The sequence below is a fragment of the Chaetomium fimeti genome, assembly GCF_033439085.1.
Source record: "Chaetomium fimeti strain CBS 168.71 chromosome Unknown B0H64scaffold_5, whole genome shotgun sequence".
Lineage (NCBI taxonomy): Eukaryota > Fungi > Ascomycota > Sordariomycetes > Sordariales > Chaetomiaceae > Chaetomium > Chaetomium fimeti.
Window position 1 is genome coordinate 104,116 of NW_026944333.1, and position 24,504 is coordinate 128,619.

At 56.5% G+C, this 24,504-nt stretch overlaps 9 protein-coding genes across 9 annotated transcripts; 4 read left to right on the forward strand and 5 right to left on the reverse strand.

Moving 5' to 3' along the window:
* Positions 1-211: 211 nt before the first annotated feature.
* Positions 212-3,117, reverse strand: B0H64DRAFT_342885 (glycoside hydrolase family 2 protein). Its single transcript, XM_062801264.1, has one exon. It carries the CDS (start codon positions 3,065-3,067, stop codon positions 353-355), a length of 2,715 nt encoding a protein of 904 aa, XP_062657331.1. The 5' UTR covers positions 3,068-3,117; the 3' UTR covers positions 212-352.
* Positions 3,118-3,356: 239 nt separating this feature from the next.
* B0H64DRAFT_475387 (Glucuronoyl esterase catalytic domain from Hypocrea Jecorina) lies at positions 3,357-5,858 on the forward strand (the record flags this gene model as incomplete). The annotated part of the gene is made up of 2 exons (XM_062808099.1): positions 3,357-3,365; positions 4,776-5,858. 2 exons carry the CDS (start codon positions 3,357-3,359, stop codon positions 5,856-5,858), a joined length of 1,092 nt encoding a protein of 363 aa, XP_062657332.1.
* A 527-nt stretch (positions 5,859-6,385) lies between these two features.
* B0H64DRAFT_374688 (uncharacterized protein) lies at positions 6,386-7,158 on the forward strand (the record flags this gene model as incomplete). Its single annotated transcript, XM_062802358.1, has 2 exons — positions 6,386-6,960; positions 7,059-7,158. 2 exons carry the CDS (start codon positions 6,386-6,388, stop codon positions 7,156-7,158), a joined length of 675 nt encoding a protein of 224 aa, XP_062657333.1.
* Positions 7,159-7,281: 123 nt separating this feature from the next.
* B0H64DRAFT_398760 (uncharacterized protein) lies at positions 7,282-9,046 on the reverse strand. The gene has a single exon (XM_062803973.1). The coding sequence runs from the start codon at positions 8,767-8,769 to the stop codon at positions 7,492-7,494; it is 1,278 nt and encodes a 425-aa protein (XP_062657334.1). The 5' UTR covers positions 8,770-9,046; the 3' UTR covers positions 7,282-7,491.
* A 449-nt stretch (positions 9,047-9,495) lies between these two features.
* On the reverse strand, positions 9,496-11,839 carry B0H64DRAFT_173416 (uncharacterized protein). Its single transcript, XM_062798805.1, has 2 exons — positions 10,748-11,839; positions 9,496-10,693 (listed from the first exon to the last, which is right to left on the reverse strand). The coding sequence occupies exons 1-2, from the start codon at positions 11,517-11,519 to the stop codon at positions 9,669-9,671; spliced, it is 1,797 nt and encodes a 598-aa protein (XP_062657335.1). The 5' UTR covers positions 11,520-11,839; the 3' UTR covers positions 9,496-9,668.
* Positions 11,840-13,451: 1,612 nt separating this feature from the next.
* B0H64DRAFT_173440 (uncharacterized protein) lies at positions 13,452-14,855 on the forward strand. Its single transcript, XM_062798808.1, has 3 exons — positions 13,452-13,619; positions 13,677-14,379; positions 14,455-14,855. Exons 2-3 carry the CDS (start codon positions 13,827-13,829, stop codon positions 14,805-14,807), a joined length of 906 nt encoding a protein of 301 aa, XP_062657336.1. The 5' UTR covers positions 13,452-13,619; positions 13,677-13,826; the 3' UTR covers positions 14,808-14,855.
* On the reverse strand, positions 14,856-16,318 carry B0H64DRAFT_173423 (uncharacterized protein). The gene has a single exon (XM_062798806.1). It carries the CDS (start codon positions 15,861-15,863, stop codon positions 14,904-14,906), a length of 960 nt encoding a protein of 319 aa, XP_062657337.1. The 5' UTR covers positions 15,864-16,318; the 3' UTR covers positions 14,856-14,903.
* On the forward strand, positions 16,319-19,959 carry B0H64DRAFT_173424 (P-loop containing nucleoside triphosphate hydrolase protein). Its single transcript, XM_062798807.1, has 4 exons — positions 16,319-17,135; positions 17,214-17,456; positions 17,832-18,446; positions 18,503-19,959. Exons 1-4 carry the CDS (start codon positions 16,773-16,775, stop codon positions 19,679-19,681), a joined length of 2,400 nt encoding a protein of 799 aa, XP_062657338.1. The 5' UTR covers positions 16,319-16,772; the 3' UTR covers positions 19,682-19,959.
* A 390-nt stretch (positions 19,960-20,349) lies between these two features.
* B0H64DRAFT_462105 (uncharacterized protein) lies at positions 20,350-22,847 on the reverse strand (the record flags this gene model as incomplete). Its single annotated transcript, XM_062807529.1, has 2 exons — positions 20,350-20,374; positions 20,758-22,847. The coding sequence occupies 2 exons, from the start codon at positions 22,845-22,847 to the stop codon at positions 20,350-20,352; spliced, it is 2,115 nt and encodes a 704-aa protein (XP_062657339.1).
* Positions 22,848-24,504: the final 1,657 nt, after the last annotated feature.

Here is a 24,504-nt window from a genome sequence, read left to right on the forward strand (position 1 = left end):
CTTCGTATACCGTGTCATCTAAATATAGTTCGTTTCGGTAGAGGCCTACGTCTGTACGTTTGTTCTCGGCAATCTCTAAAAGTCAAGACCAGCTGCCAATAATTAAAGCTTGGATTTGGTGGCCAAGTTGGTCGGCACAGGAGCATTCTTTACGCCCCGGAAGCTGATGTTTTTGTCACTGAAACAATGTAGTTTGCGATATCAGTACTACCCATTATAACATATTACTAGTTATATTAGCCCCTCTTCCACTTGTTTTGGCTCCTCCTTTGCTCCAATACCTCCACCACGGGAAACTGACCACCTCGTCATACCCTTGAGGGAAAGTACTTCTCACCCTTCCAGGACGTGTTTACAGGGCCGTCACGGTGACCTCCGCAGCAGCGAGCCCGGCCGCCGTAGCCGTCACGGTGAAGGCGCCATTCATGCCGGACTTGGCGCGCACGATGGCCAGCGCCATGCCGCCGAAGGCCTTGCGCTCCTTGGACGGGAAGGCGACCATGTCGTACGGATCTCCGTTGTCGGTGGCGACGATCTCGCCCTCGCCGGACGAGACGGCGAAGCTGACGGCGTTGCTCGCCTGGGGGACGACCTCGCCCTTCTCGTCGACCACCTCGAGCGTCAGGAACGACAGGTCGTAGCCGTCGGCCTGGATCTCGGCTCGGTCCGCCGTCAGGCGCAGCTGTGCGGCCGCGCCGGTCGTGCGGACCGTGTCGTTCGCCCACTCCTTGCCGCCCTTGTAGGTGACGACCTGCAGCGTGCCAGCCGCGTACTTGACGTCGTCCCAGCGGAAGCGGTAATTGGACGCCCCGTCCTTCTTGATCCTGCCGAGCGTTTTGCCGTTGAGGAACAGCTCGGCTTCGTCGGCGGCGGAGAAGACGTGCACGGGGGTGACCTGCCCAACGCGATCGGGCCAGTTCCAGTGCGGGAGGATGTGCGTGGTCTTGAGGTCGCGCCGCCACCGCGCCTGGTACAGGTGGAAGCGGTCCTTCTTGAACCCGCAGAGGTCGACGATACCGAAGTACGAACTGCGTGCGGAGTAGTATGGCGTCGGCTCGCCGAGGTAGTCCCAGCCCGTCCAGACGAACTCGCCGGCCACGTAGGGGTTCTCGTCCTGCTTCTGGAACACCTTATCGGGGGAGGCGCCAAAGGGCGCCGTGTACAGCTCGTAGGCGCTGACCTGTCGTAGCAGGGGGTCACCTCCACCGCCGGCCTCGTCCGTCTGCGGCGCGCTAAACTCCTCGGCCACTGGGAAGAAGTAGGTGCCGCGCGTGCTAAGGGCCGCCGCCGTCTCACTGCTGAGGAGGAGGGCGTTGGGGAAGGCCTTGTGGAAGTCCGGGTACATGGGTGGCGTGCGGGTGCCCGGGAAGTCGACGTAGCCACCCGAATCGCGGATGCCTTCGCCTTGGTAGTTGAGGCTCATGATGTCGAGGGACCTCGGGAACGGCTGGTCGGGCTTGGCCACGTTCATCGACGCCGTGCTGCCGCGGAAAGGGTCCTCCTGGTGCACGATGGCGCTGAGCCGCCTACCGATGCTCTCGCCGTTGGCGCCGTCCGTTTGCTCCCCGACCTCGTTGCCGATACTCCACGAGAAGATGGACGGGTGGTTGCGGTCGCGGCGCATCATAGCACGCACATCGGCCTCGGACCACTCGTCGAAGATGAGGTGGAAGTCGTTGGGGTTCTTCTGCTTCTGCCAGCAGTCGAACGCTTCGTCCATGACCAGGAAACCCATCTCGTCCGTCAGGTCGAGAAGCTCGGGCGCAGGCGGGTTGTGCGCCATGCGGATGGCGTTGCTGCCAAGCTCGTGGAGCACCTCGAGCTGGCGCTGCGCCGCGCGGTAGTTAAACGCCGCGCCAAGTGCGCCCAGGTCGTGGTGCTGGTTAACGCCTTGTAGGTAGATACGCTCGCCGTTGACCAGCAAGCCCTCGCCGGTGGCGTTGAGGGCGCGGATGCCGAACCGGGTCTCGTAGGTATCGACGGTCTTGTTGCCCACGACCAGCCGCGTCACGGCCACATGCAGGTTCGGTCGCTGCGTCGGCGGTGGGCCCCAGAGCTGCGGCTTCTCAACTGTGGTGGAGGTGTTGACTGTCTGCTTCTGTCCAGCTGTAACGGTGGCCGTTTTCGAGGCGAACGTGGCCACCTTCGCCCCTAGACCCCTGGTCTTGGGATCGAACATATACACCTCGGTGGATACCTCGACCTCTCTACTCTCCTTGCCGCTGTTCTCGACCTGTACTGCCAGCTGGACGGTCGCCCTCTCAGCAGTCGCGCCCTCGGTCGTAACGAAGGTACCCCAGTGGGCCACGTGAGTCTCATCAACCTTCACCAGCCAGACGTTGCGGTAGATGCCACTGCCGGGATACCAACGCGACGACTCGACCGGGTTGTCGAGGCGTATGGCTAGCTGGTTATCCTCTCCGGGCTTGAGATGCGGCGTAAGGTCGACGCGAAAGGAATTGTAGCCGAAAGGCCACCCACCGGCCAGGTTACCGTTGATCCAGACCATGGCGTAGGACATGGCGCCGTCAACGTCTAGGTACACACGCTTGCCTTCGTCCTCGGGTCCCACGGTTATCTTGCGGCGGTACCAGGCGATACCCTGGATGGGCAGGCGGCCCATACCACCGCCGACGGCGACATTATCGCCCGTGTAGAAAGGGCCTTTGGCAGCCCAGTCGTGCGGTAAGTCCAAGCCCTCCCACTCGCGGTCGTCGTACGTCGCCTCAGCGAAGGGGATGTCGCCACTGGGCTCGCCTGCGGGTCGCTTGTAATATTTAGCCACGTCCCCGATGAAGTTGTTGGCCGAAGGCAGGATCCAGGACTTCAAGACTTGGGCTTGGCCTGGCGTGTCCTGGCGCTTGTCGTAGACCAGCCCGTCCGGATTCGACGTCCAGCGCTTGAAGCGCCAGCCCTTGTTGAGACTGATGCGTTCCCGGCCAGCAGAAGCGGCTTTATGCTCCTGCCGGTCGGCGATGGCGAGGGCTTCGGCCGCTCCAAGAAGCAGCAAGACGCTCAGCATGAACATGCATGCCGTGGCCGCAGCTGCAGGGCGAAGGAATACCATTGCTGTTGACGCTTGCTCAAGTAGCGGGCACAGATATCGACTCAGCTAGGTACCTATACGGTCCCGTTAAATCTGCTGGCGGCCGCACTTGACCCGAAAGATCTGTGCTCATGATTGCGGTTTTCCTCCTTCATCGAGGAAGCACTTATGGGCGCCGAAGGCTGGCAGATACATGAATATACCCGGCCCCGCTCAGGCGTGATAGGTGCGAACATAATATACCGGCCTGCTCTAGCTGAAATAGGTAGTTCGGCTGACGGACCCGGACTCGGCGACGGCAACTTCCGCCATGGTCGTCGTTTGTCGGGGCAGCGACAAATGAATAGGCACCTAGGTACCTAGGTAGGATCATCACACCCGGGTATTTACACGTCTTGGACTTGGGAGTTTGGCAAATTCATGCAATCTGATATCGGGAAACCGCCGTCTTCCGTCAACTATGGTTGCGCTCCGTTCGACCGCGAGTGCTTCATCGCAGTATCATAGAGTGCGGCGGTGTCGTTGCAGCTGATGTACTTGCTCCGGGTACTATACATGTAATTACATGGAGGTATGTCGGAGTCCAAAAGTCAGTTCACACTCCCCATCTTGGCGACTAAATTCGCCTAAACTCGGGCCTGGCACTCGGTGATAATACACCACTAGCAGTTTTTGAAAAATGAAAGAGAAATGTAAGAGGAGACAGTTTTACGTTTAACTCCTAGGGAGGAGGGTATTTTCCATTTTGCCACATGTGGTAGGTGGCTGCATTCGATTCAAGTTGACTGACATACAGCTCTTCCCATACAATTCCCCACACAAACTCCGAAAAAAGTGTGAACTTGTTAGTGACCCTGATTTTTAGGTAGGTACCTATATGCTCGATTTCATTAGTATGTGCTAGCAGCAGAGCAGTCCATCACGTCGTCATCCAGCGGCCTCCCGTGTCTACCTGCGGCTGATGGCCATTTCTCCCCCAAGTATCGATGCGTCTGACACCAGCAAGGAATTTCCTGACTCGGATAGCGGCGATGCCTATTGCATCGTGCCATACGGAGCTGGATGGTGATATAATGTGCCAAGGATAATGCACATTATTGGATATGCGGGGCCGACCATTAACATCTTCGGCGATCCTCCACCACAGATGACAACCAAGTCTCTGGAGGCTTCGTCCGGACCAGGCTGCCTGTCTCAACGACATATATATGAGGAAATAATTTTCCCGGTGCCAGGTGTCGGCGAAGCTCATTCGTTTCTGGGAATATAAATATATATATATATACATTTGGTACAGGCCCTGGATTCGCGCGCGTAGCCAACTTCACTTTCTTTGACAAGAGCCCGCGAACAATGTTCCGATGCGCGAGACGGGTAATTCCGATTCCAGAGACGGCTAATTCCGACCATATCCTGCTCTTCCGATCGTTTGTCGAGTTCCCATTGTCACTTGTTGTGAAGCCTATTCTGGAGTAGTGCGGAGCTACCTCTCTTGATGGTACCTATTCAATAGTCAAAGCTTTGGACCTTTGGTTTCTCGTTCGCTTCATCTTAGTCCACTGTTGCACGACCAGAACCTGAAGTTCGGGAACGCACTCGGCGACAGACTCTCGCATCCCATATCGTCTAGTCCCTCGCCATGCTTTACTTCCTTACCGCCTCAACTTTCCTCGCCGGGCTCTCCGCCGGCCAGTCCTGCGGCACCCTACCGCAGACCATCTCCTACTAGTACTCCGGGGATGCCCTCAAGCTTCCCGACCCGTTCACCTTCCTGAACGGCTCCAAGGTCACCACCGCAGCCCAGTGGCAATGCAGGAAGGAAGAGATCAGCGCCCTCTTCCAGCGCTACGAGCTCGGCCCCATGCCTGCGAATCCCGAGGTGAAGGCCACCTTCAGCAGCAACCGGCTCTCCATCACCGTCACCGTCAACGGCAAGGCCCTCACCATGAACCCGACCATCCGCATGCCTTCTTCTGGCCAGGCGCCCTATCCGGCCCTCATCGCCCTCGGCGCTGCCTCGATTCCGGTACCGGCCAACGTTGCCGTCATCAGCTACAACAACGAAGAGATAGCCGCCACCGACCCCCGCGGCCGGGGCAAATTCTTTGACCTGTACGGCTCATCCACTACGACCGGGGGCCTTGTTGCCTGGGGCTGGGGCGTTAGCCGGATTATGGATGCCCTTGAGCAACTCGGCCCCGAGACGACCAAGATCGACGCCAAACGTGTCGCCGTCACGGGGTGCTCGCGCAACGGTAAAGGCGCCATGGTCTCTGGCGCTTTCGACCAGCGTATCCGCCTGACGATTCCCCAGGAAGGCGGCTCCGGTGCCATGGGCTGCTGGCGGATCGCCGCCCAGATGAAGAAGAACGGCACCAACGTCGAGGACGCAGCCCAGATCGTCAACGGCGACCAGTGGTTTACCACCGAATTTTCCAAATACGTCAATGCCCTCGACAAGCTGCCCCACGACCACCACATGCTGGCCGCCATGATCGCCCCGCGGCCTTTCCTCGTTATCGAGAACTCTGGTATCGACTACCTCGGCCCCATCAGCTCGTACGGGTGTGCCACGGCTGCCAAGATGGTTTACGAGGCTCTAGGCGCCCCGGATGCCATGGGCTTCAGCCAGACAGCCCACGGCAATTCGCACTGCCAGCTGCCGTCGAACCAGAACGGCGACCTCGCTGCGTACTTCAACCGTTTCTTGCTGGACGAGGAGAGCGCCGACTCCAAAGTCTGGAAGCCCGATCCGAACCTCAACCTAGACATCAAGCGGTACGTCGACTGGACCGCCCCAGACCTAGCATAGGCTGTGTGCGTCAAGAAAGCTAGCCAAGTAGAAAACCAACGATCACCATGAATCATTTTCAAGTTGGAGCTTGGAGACAGCCTGAGTTCGGCTTTTTGTGGACGAACGTCATACGTTCTGTATCCGGACAATCCTCGAGTTCGGGTCGGGGTTTAACCGCAGAGCTGGAGGAGGAGGAAGGTCCTTGCCGTCGAGCCAGAGAATTAGGAGGCAGTTTTACTTGTCTGCGTAGCTAAGCACGCGGTTAGCTGTATTTAGTATCCCCTAAGTAAAGGGTTCACCAGTTATGTCGTCTGAGGAATGCTTGCGAGGGAGGAAGCCGGAGGTAGCTACGAATAAAGCTTGGATTTAGTAGCCAAGTCGGTCAGTACAGAATATTCTTTATACCCCCGAAACTGATTTCTTTATCACTGAAACAATGTAGTTTGTGACATAAATACTACCCATTGTAACATATTACTAGTTATATTAGCCTCTCTTCCACCTGCTTTGGCACCTCCTTTGCTCCAATACTTTTACAGAGGAAAATGGCAACCTTGCAAAACCCGTTCGGCGACTCACCCTCGAGGATGGACGTCGGTGACGAGCCACTCCCGCCCCCCGCCCACGTCGCCGACGCTATTCCCGATTTCCACACACACGGCGAACAAAGGTGCGGCAACCACCGGCACGATCTTAAGAGCAAAAACTTCGAAAAGTACCTACAACGCTACGGCGAAACCGAGCCCGCGACATGGAAAGTGCCATGCTCCAACTGCCATCACCGTGTTAAGCTCAACCAGGTCCATGACCTCCCCTGCGGCGAAATCATCTGCCGTAACTGCTTGATGGTGAGGGCCTTCAATGTGAAGCTGAATATCGAGAAGCACCGCGAGGAGATCGAGGTAGAGCGCAACGCGAGGTGGAGGATCAACATGCGCTTCCGCAGGAATCCGAACATGACGGCAAACCAGAGAAAAGCGGTTGTCCAGAAGAACGCCGCCATCCGACGGAACATGTTACATTTGGCCGGACTCATGTGCTGCGGCGTGGATATGCAATTGGGGAGATTTATAAGTTGTATGGCTCCCAAGATATCGCGAAACCTGTGGCTTGCCATTGAGTGGGTGTATGACCCCCCGGACAAGCAAAATGCGTGTGGTTGGCCCGATTGTGGCGCCTACGTGCCGGCTTGCTGTAGCTATGTGCTGCCCCTTGAAGTTTGCCGCCGTTGGCATTGCGTAACCTGCCACGGGAACTCGATGGAGGGTTCGACGAGCAGGTTTCGGGAAGATCAGACCCGGTTCCCATTCTTGCGTAAGGGGCTGCGTAGATTGGCACCTTCTAGGTAGATACCTACCTACCTTAAGGTAGTCAAACTAAGGTACTCAGCCGCCTTCATAGTCCGCCCATCTTTACTCGAGGGTACCAACTTGATAAATGCGTGATTTGATAATTATAGTCCCAGAATCTCTCGCCCTCTTTCCATGTACGTTTTGTGCTACACGGACTATGTTAATGTAGTTGTGGACGTCGTGGCGGCGTGTTATGTAGGTAGTTATTAATAACTCTCGATTACTCCGTCGACATAGGTGGTACCTATGTACATACGTCAGGTAGGTACTTTGCGTTGAAACCACACACATGCGGTCTCCTACTTCTTCCCAGACTCGAGCCCTTTCTTTCCCACTGAAGCAGCATCCTTATCGTCTGGCGGCACCCATCTCATCTCCTGCTTCAGAAACCCCTTCAACGCCGTCCTGATCTCCGACACCTGCTGGTTCCAAGCCTCCCTGTTCTTCTTCGAATCCCCGCCCTCTACGGGGTTCAGGATCTCCCGGACCTGACCCCGTTTCTGCGCCAGATACGTCCCCAGCTGCAGCACCCTGCCCTTGCACCGCGGAACCGCCCCGGGCCCCTCCTTCCTCAACAACGCCTCCTTCAGTTTGACCATATTATCGTGCTCGCGAATCGTAAAGACAAACACGAAATCAAACCGCGCAAACACGTCCTTCGGCACCCCCCGCGACGTGCGGCCCAGCATCTCCTTGCGGATGTCCTTCTTGAACGGGAAATCCGCCCACTTGTTATCAAACACCGCCGCCAGCGCCGTGCTGTCAGGCGCCTGCCCGCCGGGCCGCCACGGCAGCTTGAACGACCGCTCGCTGTAGTCCAGCCCGTCGATCGCCTCGACCGCCTGGTTGCGCCGCTTGGTGAAGAACCCCGCCGAGCTCACCTCCCCAATCCGCCAGTCGCCACCACCGCGCGCTCGCTGGGTCATTTGCGCGAGAAGTTTGACGAGCGCCTCGGCGACTACGCTGCGGCCTTCGTTGTAGGGGTCGACGAAGAGGATCTTGTAGTCGCGCCGGGGCGGGGTGGGGGAGGGGGAGGGCACGGGCCGGCGTTTCGTCGGTGCTGCTAGGGTTCCGGGTGGTTTTTGCTCCGGCTCCCGGCCCGGCCGCGTGGGCTCGTAGGCCTTCTCGACGGCCATGAGGACGAGGTAGTCACGCAGCAGGCTGCGCTGCTGGTCGATGTCCTCCATGATGACCTGGACCTTGTCGGCGCTGTTGTCCACGACGGAAAACCACAGCTGGGTCATCCATGACGCCCGGAACTTGAGGTCCTTGGACCGTGACAGGATCCCGCTCTTGTAGCGGTCGAATAGGTCGTACACCGTCTCGGCGTTGGCCTTTATCCCCGCCAGGAGCTTGCGGAGATCGTCTAGTTGTCCGGACAACAGTTGGGTTTTCGACTTTTTGTTGTTTTTGCTGGTCTCGACTAGAAAGTTCTGAAGGCGGACGAGGAAGAGATTTAAGTTTTCCATACGCCGCCCTAGCTGTGCCATCTGTTGGGGAAGATTGTCGATGCGCTCATAGATGGCGATGGCCTTCTGGACCAGCTCGACCACCGTGAGGACGGTGCCGAGATCCATCGTGACTAATTATGGAACAAGGGGTAAAGCTTGAAGCCGGGTTGACTCGGCTTGGCTCTTCTCGAGAAGTCGGTTTCAAAATCTATTCGGGAGGATGAAAAGTGTAAAACAAAAATTCGAGAGGAGCCTCGGAGCCTGATGGTGAAGGTGAGATTCGAAATGTGAGTCGAAGCTGCGCCACACAGCCCCCCCGGGCCCCGACACAGCCCTTTGCTGGTGATCATTCCATGCGACTCGACTAGCCTGGTCTTGGCACTGTGGTACCTCACCGCGATAGGCGAACTGTTGTCGTGAAAGAATGTCTGATTATCATTCAACTAAGAACTGCCAGTTTTAGAAATCCTCCGCTTTTGGTGCCCGAAATTTTTGGTATCCTCGAAAGACAGAGAGAGCCAGAAGCAATTGCAAATATCCACCCCCGTTTTGTCTGCCCAGCCCCGTTTTGTCTACCTGTGCCAATGTTGCTAATTTTGACCAAACAGTCTCGTCTATCATCGCTAGAGTGCCCGGCTTGCCACAGCCCGAGAAAAGCAGAAAGCTCAGGCAAGCCGTAAAGGCCAGGGATGGAGAAACCGCCCAGGCATTAATATCACCGGGCGCTGTAGTCTCTCAAGGCACCAAAGCATACACCCCGAAAAGAGTTATCGGGAAGCCAGATAAAGACATATCGTTCGTAGATTGAGAAAAAAGACTGGCTTAGTGTTGACTGGTGAAGTAAGGAAATGACAAAGAAATGACCGTAGGTCCAAGATCGTCGTGATACATTATGAGGCCAGGGATGGTTGGGCTGGGGTGCCCAAGTCGACTTCCGAAGACTGTGACACCATGATGCCCAAGCCATGCCGTCCTCCGACGTAATTTTCCCGTCTCACTGAGGCGGAACCCGCTCGGCGAGTGCGCTAGATGCGCAAAATCTCCATGTCCGAGATGCTCCGATGGCGCTTGTGCAGGTTGGCGTCAACGTGGTTGTCCGATGCTTTTCTCTTTTGCGACACGACGTTGAGTGGGCTGCTTTGTTGGAGATCGCCGAACCCACTGCCAATCGTGTTGCTCCGCTTTTGCCGGCGGATGGGCGTGATGGGCGTAGTGACGGTTTCCATGCTTCCCGTCTTGATGCCGCGGAGCGTGCCGTGATAGTAGGGACCGGAGAACGCGAGCGATTCTTGGCTCGCCTTGTCGCTGTAGATGAGCTGTTGGTTAATTTGGTTGCGGCGGAAAGCGCCTACGACATCTGAATTGCTGTCGAAGTGGGTGAGCAGCGGGTGGGTTGTTGCCGCGGACTCGGTCGCCGCGCTTGCGTTGCTGGCAGCCGTCTTGGGCCGGGTGGGGCTGGAGACGAGATCCCCGTTCCAGGCGGGGAACGGTTCCTCTTCTTCCTCGTCAGATGAATCGTGATTCAACGTGACGAAATCCTCAATTTTGAGTATGCTCTCCTCTTCATCCTCCTCGATACCGGCAAAGTACGAGTCGTCGCTCTCCTCTTCACCGGGGAATATGTCAGGGTTGCAAGGGAAGAATGCCTCCGTCGGGCCGAAGGGCTGCATGTTCATGAAGTCACCAAAGGTGTTGGATGAGGTCATGGCACCCATCATGATGAAACCCGGGTTCCTGATGCTGACGATGGGCGAACACGCCAAGTCTTGTGCAGAGAAATCCAGATGGAGCGACTCTGGTGAAAGATCGAGCTGGTTTGTCCTGCGGGGTGTGAAAATGATCATCTTCCCTGTGGCAGGATCGACAACGCCGATGGGCTTATTGTCTGATCTGTCAAGATTGAACCGGCCAACACGAGGTTTGCCGGGCTTGCAATAGGACGGTCTCTCCGTGTCTGAGTCTGAAGATTCCTCGACTGTGCGGGACCGCCTCATTTGTTTCTTGCGGACGATGGGTTCTGGGACATCTTCTTCCGTGGTATCACCGTCGGCTGATGACAACAAGATTAGTACCCAATGTGGCCATGACTAGTAAACAAACTCACTCTCGTATCCATCAAGATCCTGCACTTCTGCAAGGTCAGCGACGGGCGTCGATTCGTCGATGGGCAGCTGACTTGGCCCTGGCGTTGCCAGGGACGCAATGTCAAACTCAAAGTCTTTGAAAGCGGCGTCGTCTTCAGCCCTACGGGCGGCGATCTCTTGCGAGCCGTTGTGGAAGTCCCAGAACGAGCCGTTGGACGACGTTTCATCATCGTCCTCGATTTCTCGGCGGAACATGGGGTCGAGAGCGCTCTGCTCGACGAAGATATCAGGAAAGAAGCCATTGATCTCGGACACCTCGCTGGTCTCGCTTGTTGTCGAGTCCGTGTCACTATCCGGAACGCCAACGAAGCGGACATGGCGCCCAGGGGTGATGGAGACCTGATCAAGCAGGTCGCGGGTTACAGGATGTGCCGGAATGAGCTCATCGTGGTCAGATGAAAAGCCATCCCAGCTTGCGCTATCGTCCGCCGGATCGGCTTCTTCCGGATCGGCTTCGTTTTCTTCATCCGCCTCGCTCTCCTCGTCTGCGTCGTCATCCTCATCCACTACCAGCGGCCGAGGGGGGTCTGATGCTCGCTTGCGAGATGCATTGATGATGTGTTCCTCCTCGGCCGCAAATACATCCTCATCGTCGTCCTCCGAGTCGGTAACATCTTCGACGCCAGAGTAGCCGCTGTCATCGGAGAGGTCGAGGGATGACGAGTCGTAGTCCCGGGACTTCGGAACTCGTGCCGGTTTGGAGGCGTATTTTTGACGCACGTTGCGAGACATGGTGGAGGATCTGCAAGGGGTATATGGATGCAGGGTGATGGGGTTGGTGCACGGTCTTCTTGACAGTGTGAACCTTGCAAACGGACTAACAAGGTGGGGGTCCGAATGCCGCAAAAAGAATAGACGGGGAGGGGGAGGGTTGTCGGAATCGGTCGTTTCGGTCGCTTCCAAGCCAAGAGACGTGGGCCTGCGATAATAATCTGTTGGATTTCAGCTCGAAAGCAGACTCTCTCTTGTCCCGGCGAGCGTGAACCTCGTTTCCTGGAGCGGAGAACGGGCTCGAGACGGTGAAAGTCTGCGAAAACTTCGTCGAAGGGCGGGCAGAATTGGGAATCTCGTTGAGGCTGCTGGACTGCAGGCGTGCCGGGGTCAATTGGCACGCCCGCAGTGGGCGCTTAGAGCTCAACGACGGCCGACGGCATCTTGAAAATCGACGAAGTTGGATAGGGAGGTACTGAATCTCTCGATTGGGTAGTGCGACTTCGTTGTCTGATGGTTGGTATGGTTGACAAGGGAAGAGGAAGTCGAGGAGGGGGAGTGCAGGGCCGTTCGATGCTTTTGACCAGACTTTTTTTTTCCATCGGTGGGACCAGCTAGGGTGGGGCTTGGCTCGATCTGCAATTGGAGCCCAGTCCGTGGGGATGAGACTCGATCCACTCAGCTCCACCCCTGCATCAACGGCGCCGGACCTTCTGGCAGCTGGCGACCGTGCGTGCGTGCATCGAACGCCCTGGGAGACACCACCCTTCGTGCGTCAGAGTGGGATAATTACCGGAGTGCAAACCCCCGCCAGGACCCCGTCTCGTCACCGCTCTTTTCCCGCGCCGCGGCTTGGGGTTCGCGGCCGCATCATAGCTGCCTTGAATGGAAGTTGCAACAGATGGGATGGAGCAGCGCAAGATGCGGACAGGAAGGAACGGAGGGGGGGGAGTCCGAATCACTTTGGCATTATTGGTTCTCTGCGAAATCCTCGAGACCCTCTCGTTCCACTACACGTTGAGATCATGGGCGTCATCGAGTCCTGCATGCGGCGCAAAACGCCCACAGAATTCTTCATCCCAATATCCAATTCCCGCGTGCCACCACTGCAGCTCTCGTTTCAGAGCGGGGCGTCCAGACAGATTGCCCCGCATTCTTACGGCTCGCTTGCAAGAACGCAGGTGAGGTGCAGCGCATATGACGAAGTTACGTGTTGATCGTGACTGGGACGACGAAGCTTCCAATTTGTCTCCACAGCTCAATTTCAGTCTTGCCGCCGAGACCGACGCCGGCGGCTAGATCAAGTAGGAGGTCACGGTGGGAGACAATGGCCCACACGTGCAGCGCATTGCAGCGCAAGTGCAGTTGAACTGCAGCTCAAGCGTAGTGACCGGCCATTTTTTCGAGCAGGTAGCCGAGCGAGTCAACCAATTCGACCAGTCGACTTACGAAGAAGACCCGGCGTCGCCCCGCACAAGCAGGCCTCGCCGTCTTCGAACCGGTTCGTGGCAGATCTAGCTGGCAGTTGCCGCCTCCTACTTGTTAACAGACAGAGCAGAGCGGGGTGACGACCCGCCTTCTCCCACGAACACGGTGACATCGTCAAGCTTCTTTCTGTCACAGTTCCTGCTCAGCTGACTTGGGGCGAATCAACCGAAGAGTTACCTAGGGAGTGTTGACTGCTTGGGAAGAATCTACGTTTTTCGGCGTTGAGTCACTGTTGAGTCTGACCTGACCTGCCGAGTCACGGAGGCAAGGGTGGCATGGCTTGTCGGGCTGTCCTCGCGGGCCGAAAGCAGAATTTGAACGGGATTCAACAGCTCGGTTTGCAACACAATTCCGGCCCTTCTCATTGGTCATGTGCAACCAAATCATTTGCCTCCCACTCGGACTCGTTAGCCGCTGCAAGCTTCGAAAATTGAAGGAAAGAGGAGTTGGATCCACTCAAAAGCCTATCCGCACTCCCGCATTAACCCACCGACAAGCACGCAAAAGATCTCTCTGTGGATGTGACCATCTGGAGCTCCGCCGAGGTCGCGACCACCACCATCATGGCCGCCTGCGTCCCTGGGCTTCGCGCGTTCTCCTGCAGCATATCAAGTCCTCCGCTAAGAAATATTCGTAAGGACAGATACGGCCCCTTTCGCCCAATGTGCGCCTGCGTTGTTGATTGGCTAGGCAGGGCTGGAAAAACCGTGTTGGAAAAGGGCTCGATAGGTTTCTCTCTGGTGAGGGGGGGGTGGTGACGGGGTTCACCCGCCTCAATTCTTTAGCTGCTCCCAATCGTTATTCCTATCCACAGTGTCCTGTTCTGAGGTATGCGTCACCATGAATGAAGAAAACGCCCAGAAAACAATCGACATTGCTCCAGATGGCGATGTTGTTTTCGTCATCGGCACGACTGAGAAAAGAGTGAGGGTCTACTCACTCTTCGTCAAAGCTGCTTCGCCGGTTCTAAATGCGATGCTTGGCCCCAACTTTGAAGAAGGACAGCAACTAGCGAAAACCGGTTCAGCCGAGATTGCGCTCCCCGAGGATAACGTTGAAGCCATCGAAATCATCTTCAACGTCATCCACGGCCGTAACGATAAGGTTCGAGAGACACTGAGTCCCCGCGAGCTTCTTCAGGTAGCTATCGTGAGCGATAAATATGACTGCTCTGTCTCGCTCGCGTTTGCCATTCGGGTTTGGCTGAGTCCGAGAGGCGGTAGCGATCCGGAGGAACTATGGGCTTTGGCTATGGCGGCATATCTCTTTCGAGAACGGGAGGCCTTTGAAAAGGCAACATCCGCACTCGTATTCAATCATGGTGAATCATACATCAACCTTTCCAGAAAGCATGAGGCAGTAATGAACCCCATTATACTGCTGAACACCGCAGGTACGTGTCTTTTTGGTTGGGCAGTTCAGCACCCGTGGAATATCACACGTTACGGTCCTAACTTTATGCAAATAGCCATGCTGGAGGAGGCACGGAACAAGCTACGAATGAGTCTGTTGATGGATGTGCTAAATGGTGACTGGCACTGTGGCTCAAGTTCCAAAAAAGGTAGGCATCGGCCGGACTGGCTTATGGAGTTCGTACGTCGAGCCGGCAACTTGGGAAATACGGCCATTTCTAGCACACTTGAAGCGTTGGATCAGGACGCGGGTTCGTCCGTTACTTATATCGCTGATGAGGCGGAATATAGTCGGCGGGAGCAGACTTTCAAATCCATTACGGAGGGCTTTAGAACACGGCACCAGAATGCCGGCGGACTATGTATATGGTGCGTTCGGACTGGTGAGGACCACGGAAACCACAAATAGGCCAGGGGAAATGGAAGTTTGAGAGCCTCGCAATCGTGTAGGGGCTGGTTTACCAGCGATGCTGACGGGTCTCACCACAAACTGCTGCCTCCTCCGTCACGACGGCGCGCTCTCTCTCTCCGCGCGTCCGCCCGGCGTAATTCTCTTCAGCACCCCGACCGCCAACCACCGCTTCCGCACGCTCTTGTCCTCCACGCCCCGATCCCAAACCCAGTCCCGATCCAGCCCGTCGCAGTCCCGCTCCCACAGATGTTCCACTTCCAGCCCAGCCTCAGCCAGCGCCTCCCGCTCAAAGAATGCCCCGACCGTCTGACGCCCCGTATGGAACCCCCCAACAACCCACGCCCTGGCACTCTCCCCCTCTTTCAAAAACCACGCAATCGACCGCCGTAGATTCTCATGTTGCCACGGCATCCACAGCACATCGGCGGCCATCACCCGGTCGAACCGTCCTTGCCCCTCACGCGCGAACTGCGTGTCCAACTCCCCCCACCCGTGGCCCTCGACCCGCACCTCCTCCACCGCAAAAGCACCGCCACCAGCAGCAGCGGCATTCCCCTCCCGCACCGCGCCAACCACGTTCCCCCGCAGCGCTTCCAGCACCAGCGGCGCGGGGTAGTCTGTCGCGACGACCGCCCGCGCACCCACCAGCCCGGCCATGATGGTCGGCAGGCCCGTCCCGGCGCCCAACTCGATCGTCCTGAGCCCGGACACGTCGAACGCCCCCGCCCCCGGGGCTATCGCTTTCTCTCCTGTCGTTTCAGTGGCTGGTGGTGGTTGTAGCTTCAGGGAGTCAGCCTCGACTAGTTCGGCCAGCAGCAGCGCCGCGTTCCAGAGGTAGTGGCTGAACAGGTAGCGGTCTGCTTCCTCGTGGACCCGGGCCAGGCGAAGGGTTAGGGGGGAGGGTAGGTGTGGCGAGGTGTAGAGGAGGAGGTTGGTGTCGTCCGAGGCGAAGTGCTGGTTGGTGACGTCGTCGGTGAAGATGATGCCGAGGGAGGAGGCGAAGTGGTCTTCGGGGTCCGTGGTGGGGTGAGAGAGGCGGGAGGTGAGGGCCATGCTGGGCAGGCCCTGGTGTTCAAGGGTTGGCGGTGATGAGGTGGCTCGAGCCAGGGAATGGTGGTGGTGAACCGGTTTGAAGGTGGGCACCTGGTGGTCGACTACCGGTAGGTTGGAAGGCTGCACCTTCGGGGTGTGGGGAGCATAAATTTCGCGGCGCGGAGGAATAGAACCGAAAACCTTTTCTCTTTTTTACCTAGGTTTCTGATCAATCTTGTGTTTTCGTCTCTGATGATGACCAAGATAGAGCTTTAATACAATGACATCCGGGCATCGCTAGGCGCACACCTTTTCTCCTGGGAGATGGGGCACACCACAAGAGACCATCAAAAATTGAGTGGCACCTCACTTCAGGAGCCCGAGGGTTAACCACAGGGAAAAGACCCCCACTTTCGTCGCCCCCTTTTCGGCACCCCTCCACCGCATGGATGCCTGACCAAACCCAACACACTTCAAATAGTTACAAGTCCATCAATTTAGATCCGTTGGATCAATTTGATCTGCAATACCACCAAGCAGAAATAACAGGTTTTCCAAGGTCTTTTTCCATGTTGTGCTCTCGCGTAGGCTGAGCCCCGAACTTGTGCGAGGATTAAGGAGGGGTGGAGGGGTAACTTTCGTGCCAAGCCGGGAAGGCTGAACATATCTTATCTTATCAGCTGGGAAGATCCGGACCGGGGTTGTTGCTGTGGAAACTCGGCCGTCATCCCTGGCTTGGCGTCAACATTTTTTTTTGGAAGCGCGTTTCGGGAATCGCCCGAGCTGGAAATGCATCAATGACCTTGATGGCAGGTCTTTTAACGCGAACAAGTCACCCCGCTACAACCTTTTTTTTCCCACTTGTTCCCTCGACAAGCCACCAATCCGAATCTTCGCAACGTTTTAGCCTTGCATCACCCTGGTTGGTGCATGGAAAAGGCGTCGGCCATGTCTGCTTCAACGCAAAAGGCCACAAACCTTTTCCAAGTCTTCCTTCGGTTGCGCCCGCCGCCAAGTGGAGCTATCGGCGTCGTCGGAGAGCGTTTCTTGGCCGTCGAGGAGCCAGACGATGACAGCACCCCGCCCAAGCACATCACCTTGAACCCACCCAACGATCGACGGCGTGCTATCGAGAAGTTTGCCTTCACGCAGGTTTTTGAAGAAGATGCGACCCAGTTGGACCTTTTCCACTGCATCGGCGTGGCAGATCTGGTCAAGGGAGTGCTTGCGCCATGCGGCGGAGAGGGAACTGATGCCCTGCTGGCCACGTTGGGGGTTACAGGATCCGGCAAGGTTGGTGGAAACTTCTTGGGGACAACGCTCGATGAGACAGGCTTGACAGTTGCTGACGTGCACCATGTGTGTTCATAGTCTCACACGATCCTCGGGTCCCGGTCCCAGCGCGGGTTGACCCAACTCTCCCTCGATGTCATCTTTCGGTCCATCGGCAAAAGCATTCTCGACTGCGACTCCAATCCGACCGTTGAACATTCAATCGCGGCGTCCGATCCCTCTGAAGCAGTCATCTTCTCCGCCTCAACCTTCCTTGATGCCGTCTACGCTGATCCGTCAGCACCCCTGCGGGCGAGCTCAAGAGCACAAACACCCATGAACGTAGGGCTTTCTGAGCATTTTCCCCAGACCGACCCTTGTCAACATGATGAGCAGCACGGCCCTAGTGGGCCAGAGCCAGCTCAGAGGTTGCAGAGTGTTCGCATAGTCAGCCGCGAGGACTCTGTGGCACCCTCTTCTCCCCCTTCGACTCCTGGGATAGCAAGTGGGCTTGCATATCAAGGCAATGCGAGCCGTGCCCGTGGCATTGCTTTGTCTCATAGCAATGGCATGGCCGGCCGCCTTCGCACACCTCAACACCAGCAAGTGCGGAAGATAAACGGGGCCCTACAAGGGCAGCGGCCCCTCAAGCATTTCATGGCTCCCACCACATCCATACGTTTAAAAAAGGGTACTAAATCCACATTGCATTCTCAGGGCGAATCGATCGGACCGGGACAAACGCCGTCACGCCGTCTCCACAGACCATCAACCTTTCCTCAGCAACCGGATGTTAGCGCACTCTCCGTATCATGCGACCCGTCGGCCGAGTATGCCATCGTCATCTCCATGTACGAGGTATATAACGATCGGATCTTCGACCTCCTCACTCCACCGATCAAGTCAACTGCGACCAAAGAGTACCGCCGCCGACCGCTGTTGTTCAAGCCCACCGAGGGGTCGCCGGACCGGAAGGCGGTGGCTGGGCTGCGGAAGGTGATTTGCGGTAACCTGCACCAGGCATTGATGGTGCTTGAGGCGGGCTTGCACGAGCGGAGAGTAGCCGGGACGGGTAGTAATAGCGTGAGCTCCCGCAGTCATGGGTTCTTCTGCGTAGAAGTCAAAAAGAGGACCAAGGATAGCCGAAAGCGTGGCGGGGAAATGCCGTGGGGTGGGAGTGCTCTCACCGTGGTCGACCTTGCCGGAAGCGAGAGGGCAAGGGATGCAAAAACTGCGGGCGCGACGCTGGCCGAAGCCGGAAAGATCAACGAAAGCTTGATGTACCTGGGACAGTGCTTGCAAATGCAAAGCGACGCAGCCAACAAGGACAAGGTAAGTGGTGTCGACCAGTGCAAACACGTGGCAAACATTATCTGACCAGTGCCCAGCCCAACCTTGTCCCTTTCCGGCAGTGCAAACTCACTGAGCTGCTCTTTTCCAACTCGTACCCCTCTTCCTCGGGGTACTCGTCAGGGAGACACCGGAACCCACAAAAGGCCGTCATGATCGTGACGGCCGATCCCCACGGCGACTTCAATGCTACATCCCAGATTCTCCGGTACAGCGCTCTCGCCCGCGAAGTCACCGTCCCCCGCGTGCCGAGCATTACCCAGACGATCCTCACCGCTGCCGCCGCGCCAGCGCCGCAACAACACTCTACAACCCCGGTCGAATCACCCACCCTCACCCGTCCCTTCTCACCCTTCGGCGGCCCGGGGGGATCCGTCCATTACCCCCGCCTGCTCTCCTCCCCGCCCAACATCGTCCGCAAAGCGTCCCCCACAACAGCGAGCACCCGCAGCAACAGCAGCCACAACAGCGAGATGCACCGCTCCACGATGGAGGCGGCGGCGCTCGAGATCTCGCGCCTCGCCGAGGAGGGCGAGTACCTGCGCCAGGCGCTCGACACGGAGCGTGCGGCGCGCCACGAGGCCGAGTCCCACCTGCTCTCCATGGAGGACCGCATGATCGAGCTCGAGCAGGCCATCCGCGAGGACTGCACCAACGAGTTTGAGCGCCGCCTCGAGATTGAGATGGCACGCTGGCGGGCCACCATGCAGGTCGAGATGGAGCGTGGTGAGGAGCATTGGGGCCGTAAGATTGAGGTGTTTGAGCGGAGTATGGCGGTTGCTGGTGGTGGTGGCGGCGCCGGGAGTGATGGCGAGGGGTTGGATTCGGATGAGGATAAGGAGAATGTTCTCGTCGAGGATGTGCACCAGGAGAATGAGCGGCTGCGCAAGGAGAACGAGGCGCTCCGCCGCGAGGTCGCTGGCATGAGCCCCACGAAGCGGATGCCGCTCCAGGAACGGGGCAGCGATGCTGGCATGGCGGTCAGGGGCAAGGCGGTGGCGGGCCCTGAGACGGGGAGTCCGCGACCCGGGCGCGTGACCAGGGGGGGCGGCGCCGGCGATGATGAGGCCAGTTTGCTGCTGCGGCTCGAGAAGCTGCGCGTTAATGACGGTCAGGGTTCGGCGCGCGGCTCGGGGGGCAGTGGAAGCCCTAAGAAGGTGCGGCGGTTGCCGGCGAAGCGGTGGAATGCTGTTCGTGATGATGATGACCTCTTTTAAGTTATTGTAATTCTCTTGGTTTGGTTCCGGGTTCGGTTTGGGAAATGTTGGCTCTGACCTGGCCTAGTTTGAGATACCACCTGGCGGCAAGCTGGGCAACGGTTGGTCGTGGAGTCTGGGTTGTTTTTGCTCTGTTTGATGATGTTGGGATATATGAACGTCTGATACGGCCGCTTAATGGTATTGTCTTTTCACCTTTACTTCCTTGTGAACATCTACGTCACCGCATCCCATCCCTTCATGTAACTAACCGCCACTTAATGCATCACGAAATTCCCAATGTCTCGTCAACGTAACCATCCATCAACTGTGAATTCACGGTTGACCCAGCCCCCCAATCGCGGTACGGGTCCGGAAGGGTGGGATGTTACCAAGGGCACAAACGGCTGGCACGAAGCGGTCGTCTAACCAAACTTGAACTAGTGCTCCCTTGTCGTCTAGCAAGCGGCAATCTTCCGCATTTCCAACCAAACCCGGTGTACCGGCGCGTCATCCTTTCCGACTACGGGATTTCTAGCTACAGAGCGCCCTCTCGACAGGCGCTGGTCGGGGCACTGGTTGACTGCATCGAGGGATACGAGTCGCTGCGGAAAAACGCCGGTTTCCTCCACTGGGACATCTCTATCGGTCATGGTGGGCGGGGAGACAACCGGGGGTTTTTAATCGACCTAGACCTCGCCATCCATGAAACGACTAAGGAAAGTAGAGGCGAGTAGTTTTGGTGGATTTGAAACGTTGTGGTTGAATTGACTGACAACAAGAACGAAGTTGAAGAGGTTTAAGGGAGAGTGGCGGTTCGCCATGCAAGTACGTAATGACATCTCGCAACGAATTTAAGGGAAAGAGAGTCAGAGATTTTGAAGCAAAGCTTTTCACGAACCAGGAATCAAGGTGAAATTGACTCGAGATCTCGCGGCCACGAAAAGACGACATGAGCCCTCGGTACCCCCCTAAAAAAACACAACCCGGGAAGCCAGCGTCTTATTCGGAGTTGGGGAATCGGTCCATCAAGATTACCAAGTCCCTCAACTTCGACCTCGAACGAGACGTGTCGGTCGAGATCACTCGAGTCATACTCGTTGGACCTGCAATCATCGGGACGCGAAGCTGTAAAGGCAAATACCTCGCCCTGCGAAGGGGTGCCGCTATCTTCCCAGACAAACACGGCCATGTAGGGTGTGTATCCCTCCCGCTCCACATTGGGATCCCACAGACATCCAAGACGCAGCGGGCTTGCCCTCGCTATCGCGTCAGCAAGCTCGCTTGCCATCGTGTGCATATAGCGGTCGGTAAACGAGGGGTTGTGGTACGGGTCCTTCGCAAGTTTGGTATCACGTTCAAGATATGCCTCGATATTATCGGAGAGGCTGGTGTGACCGGCCTTTGCTAAATGCCGCGCAAGATAGGCAAGTCGTTTCCGTTGGCTAGGCTCCAGAATGCCAGAGAGGTCTTTTACCCACGCGCCTGGGGGGGGCCATTTCTTAGTGTGGATGGTTTTGTAGATTCTCCACATGTGGCCGCGTGTTTTGATGCCGGAGTCGGTGAGCGAGACGTCAAAGAAGCGACAGCTTCTGTTGAATGTCAGGCTGGGTTGATTGCTTGGGCTTTTGAGCTCGTTGAAAAGACTGGCTTTCAAGAATTCCGAGACAGTCATCTTGGATGCTCTTGGGTTTGCCGAACGTCCGTTGTGGAGGACCTCGCCGTTGAGCAAACACAGAGCGAGCATAGCCAGACTTAGGCTAACATCTTCTTGCATCAGCTGCCGGACGTTGAGTCGGGTCGAGTACTGGCAGCAATTGGCGGTAATCGCGAGTCTGTCCCAGCGCTTGCTCATCTCTCTCTTCTCAATGTCGGCGATGATGCGTGGCGTCATGGGCTCTGAGCGTTTTAGTATAAGTTTGTACTTGCCGGCGGTCTGGAGAATTTGTTCTAATATGACCTCTTTTCTCTTCCTCATCCTGGGGTTTGGGGGTATACGGTGCCGGGTGGTACTATTCCGGTACGCTAAACAAAGGCGCGTTGCCTCCTCCATAAGGTCGACGGAGCGAATGCACAGCTCGCCGTCCACGTTGCCAAAGATCGGGCTGCCGTAGGGATTGCTCATGTTTCCGTAGAAACGCTTAAGGTCTTCGAGGTCTTCCGAATGCTTGATAAGTAGCTTCATCCTGGTGCCTCCTTTGTAATTCTCCTGAAAGATCCAACCGCGGTGCCACCAGTCGTCTTTGGTAATCCGATGTAACATTTTCAGGGTCGTCCATGCCTCCTGTGTGATTCTGTTGCGCGACTCGGACAACCGGATAGGGGCTGCATCCCCATCCCCCGAGGTCAGCTTGCGCCGAAGGAGGTTTGCGAGGAGTCTCAACTCTCGAGCTGATGTGATTGGTCTTCCTAGCAATCCTACAGGGTGTTTGCTGAACTTGTAGACAAGGTCCATGACTTCCATTCCCTCCCGCTTTTGAATGCATGCTTCGTGGTCGCATGTTGGTCTTTCGCAACCGTCGGTATCCTGACTGATGCCGTGTTGATCGATCCAGAGAAGGTCGACGTCGATCGTTCGCATGTAATTGAAGATGCGATCGAGGATAGTGTCGCGGACCCGGGATGGTTCAAATCCTTGGCCGTCCCTTTCTTGGACGTGGTATAACCCCGGGGTTTTGTCCTCGAATTCTGAGGCCTTCCACGTGTACGACAAGGCCACATATTCGGGAAGTTGAAAGGCGTTGATGCGCTTTCGGTTCACCCATATGGCAGATGCTTCCTGGTCTTTTGGACGCCGAGGTAGCTGTAGGCATTCAAGGTTCTCGAGAAACCTCAGCGCTCTGCCCTGAGTTGTTGCAGGGTTGCTCTGAATGCCGACCAGAAGGGGAACAATCGAATTGCCCTGCTGACGCGCAATCTTAGACAGAGAGCTGCTCCCATCGTCACCTCTTTCCATATTGCCATGCTGCAACACAGCACTGTCAGGAGTGACCGAAGAGCCCATCTCAATTTTACCACCTTGGATCCTGATCAACTCGCCCTGCTCCCATTGCCTATCCGCTTCCGTATCACGCGACGCCGTCTTCTTACTGAACGCGAGAAACTTCTTGTCATACAGACAATTGCCGAGACCATCTCCGAACTTGCGCAATGCTCGCTTCAGTGCATCAGTCGTCGCCTCCTTCATTGCCCCCTCTGTAGCTTCTCCCTCCCGGGTATATTTCGTTCCACCACCGAAGCCAACATCCTCATGAACACTCGTCTGTCCATCTGGCCAAACGACAGTGACCTTCACAATGCAACGAGCATACACTGCTATCTTCGTCCCCTCTGGCTTCCCATTCCAGACATGAAGATCACGTATCTCCGAATTCCACTTACCATTTCCAAATACCGCATTCGCCAACCGAATAGCGACGTATCCCGCTAGGTACGAAAGCTTCATACCACCGTTCCCAGGCCGTTCCTGGATAAATGGTACATGTAATGACCGGTTCAAGTTGTCACATATCTCTCGATTGAGCACGTCTCCCGTACAATATCGTTTACTGTTCGCTGCCTCTAGCTTATTCTGTGTCCCACTACCACGCTTGACCATGGCTCCGTCTCCTGATCCGTTGATGTCTCCCATTTCTCCGATCTCGTCGAATACTGTTATGTGAGAATTACGCCCACTTCGTTCTTAATGTCTATCACGCTGGTTGCTGCGATGATGCTGTCAAACCATTCTTTTGTAAAGATGTTAGAAAGAATAAAAACGTTTTTTCGTCCCTCAAAAGATCAATCCATTGAAATGCTTATCCTTCGCTTAGGTGTGGGGCCATCCCATTTTCATGCGATGTGGTTCGTCCCTCTCCCCCACTGTATCTTACTCAGCCTCCACTCCCTTCCGTCGCTCGGCTTGCTTCAATGCACGGGTCGGGTCCATCCTTCGCCTCCCTTCGGTCGGCTCGGATTATCCATCTATTCCGCTTCGACAAGAGGAGGCCGTACCGCGATTGGGGGGGTTGGGTCAACTGTGTATTGACAGTTCAATGATGGTTGCGCCAGTCAAACGTTGGAAATTTGGTGATGCGTTGAGCGGCGGTTGGTAAAATTCCCATCGTTGCGAGCCAGTTATCGTTTTCTCGCTGTTCAATACTTATAATTTCCAACGTTAACCCTCACTCCGTTCCTAGTCTTGTCGCTAATAGTGAGCTATGTGAGACGCGCGGTGCTTGTGTGTAGTCCAACCTCAAGCTCGTTGCGCTGGTTATGGATTGCAAGCCAGTCGCTGTTGTGATAGGGTTGATTCTCAAAGGATAATGCGGACCGAGTCGTGAATGAGCGTCATAATAGCTCGGCCAAGCGTGGTGAGAAACCACACGGCCGGGGATAAACGACGTCCGCTGGGCGGTTGCGTTGGGCGTCAAGCGGCTCTTGCGGTTCCAGTCGGTATCAGTGCGTACCTGCGCAGCGGTGGCCCGTCTTCCCTTCCCTTCCAGTTCGAGTACCACCACCCCAACGCGGGAGTTGCCCAGCACTTGGCGGCTGCCTGGCCGAGGACGCACATGTCCTCCGAGTCCCCCTCACTTGGAGTGCCTCACGTGCAAGCAACGCAGATTGCAGGCGTGCACTGACCAGTCCATCAAGCCCATCCACGACCTATAAAACCTCAGCTCCTCCGCGCCCCCTTTCGAACTTGTGCTTGGAATTTCTCTCTCCATCCCTAACTATACGGGCTGACTAGTCAAGGAGATCAAGCAGTCTACGCTAGTGTGGCGGTATTGTCCTAAGGGACTGCCGTTTCATGCCCGTCTTCAGAGCCCCGTTTTCTGTCGGCGGGCCAGCCACAATTTTTGATT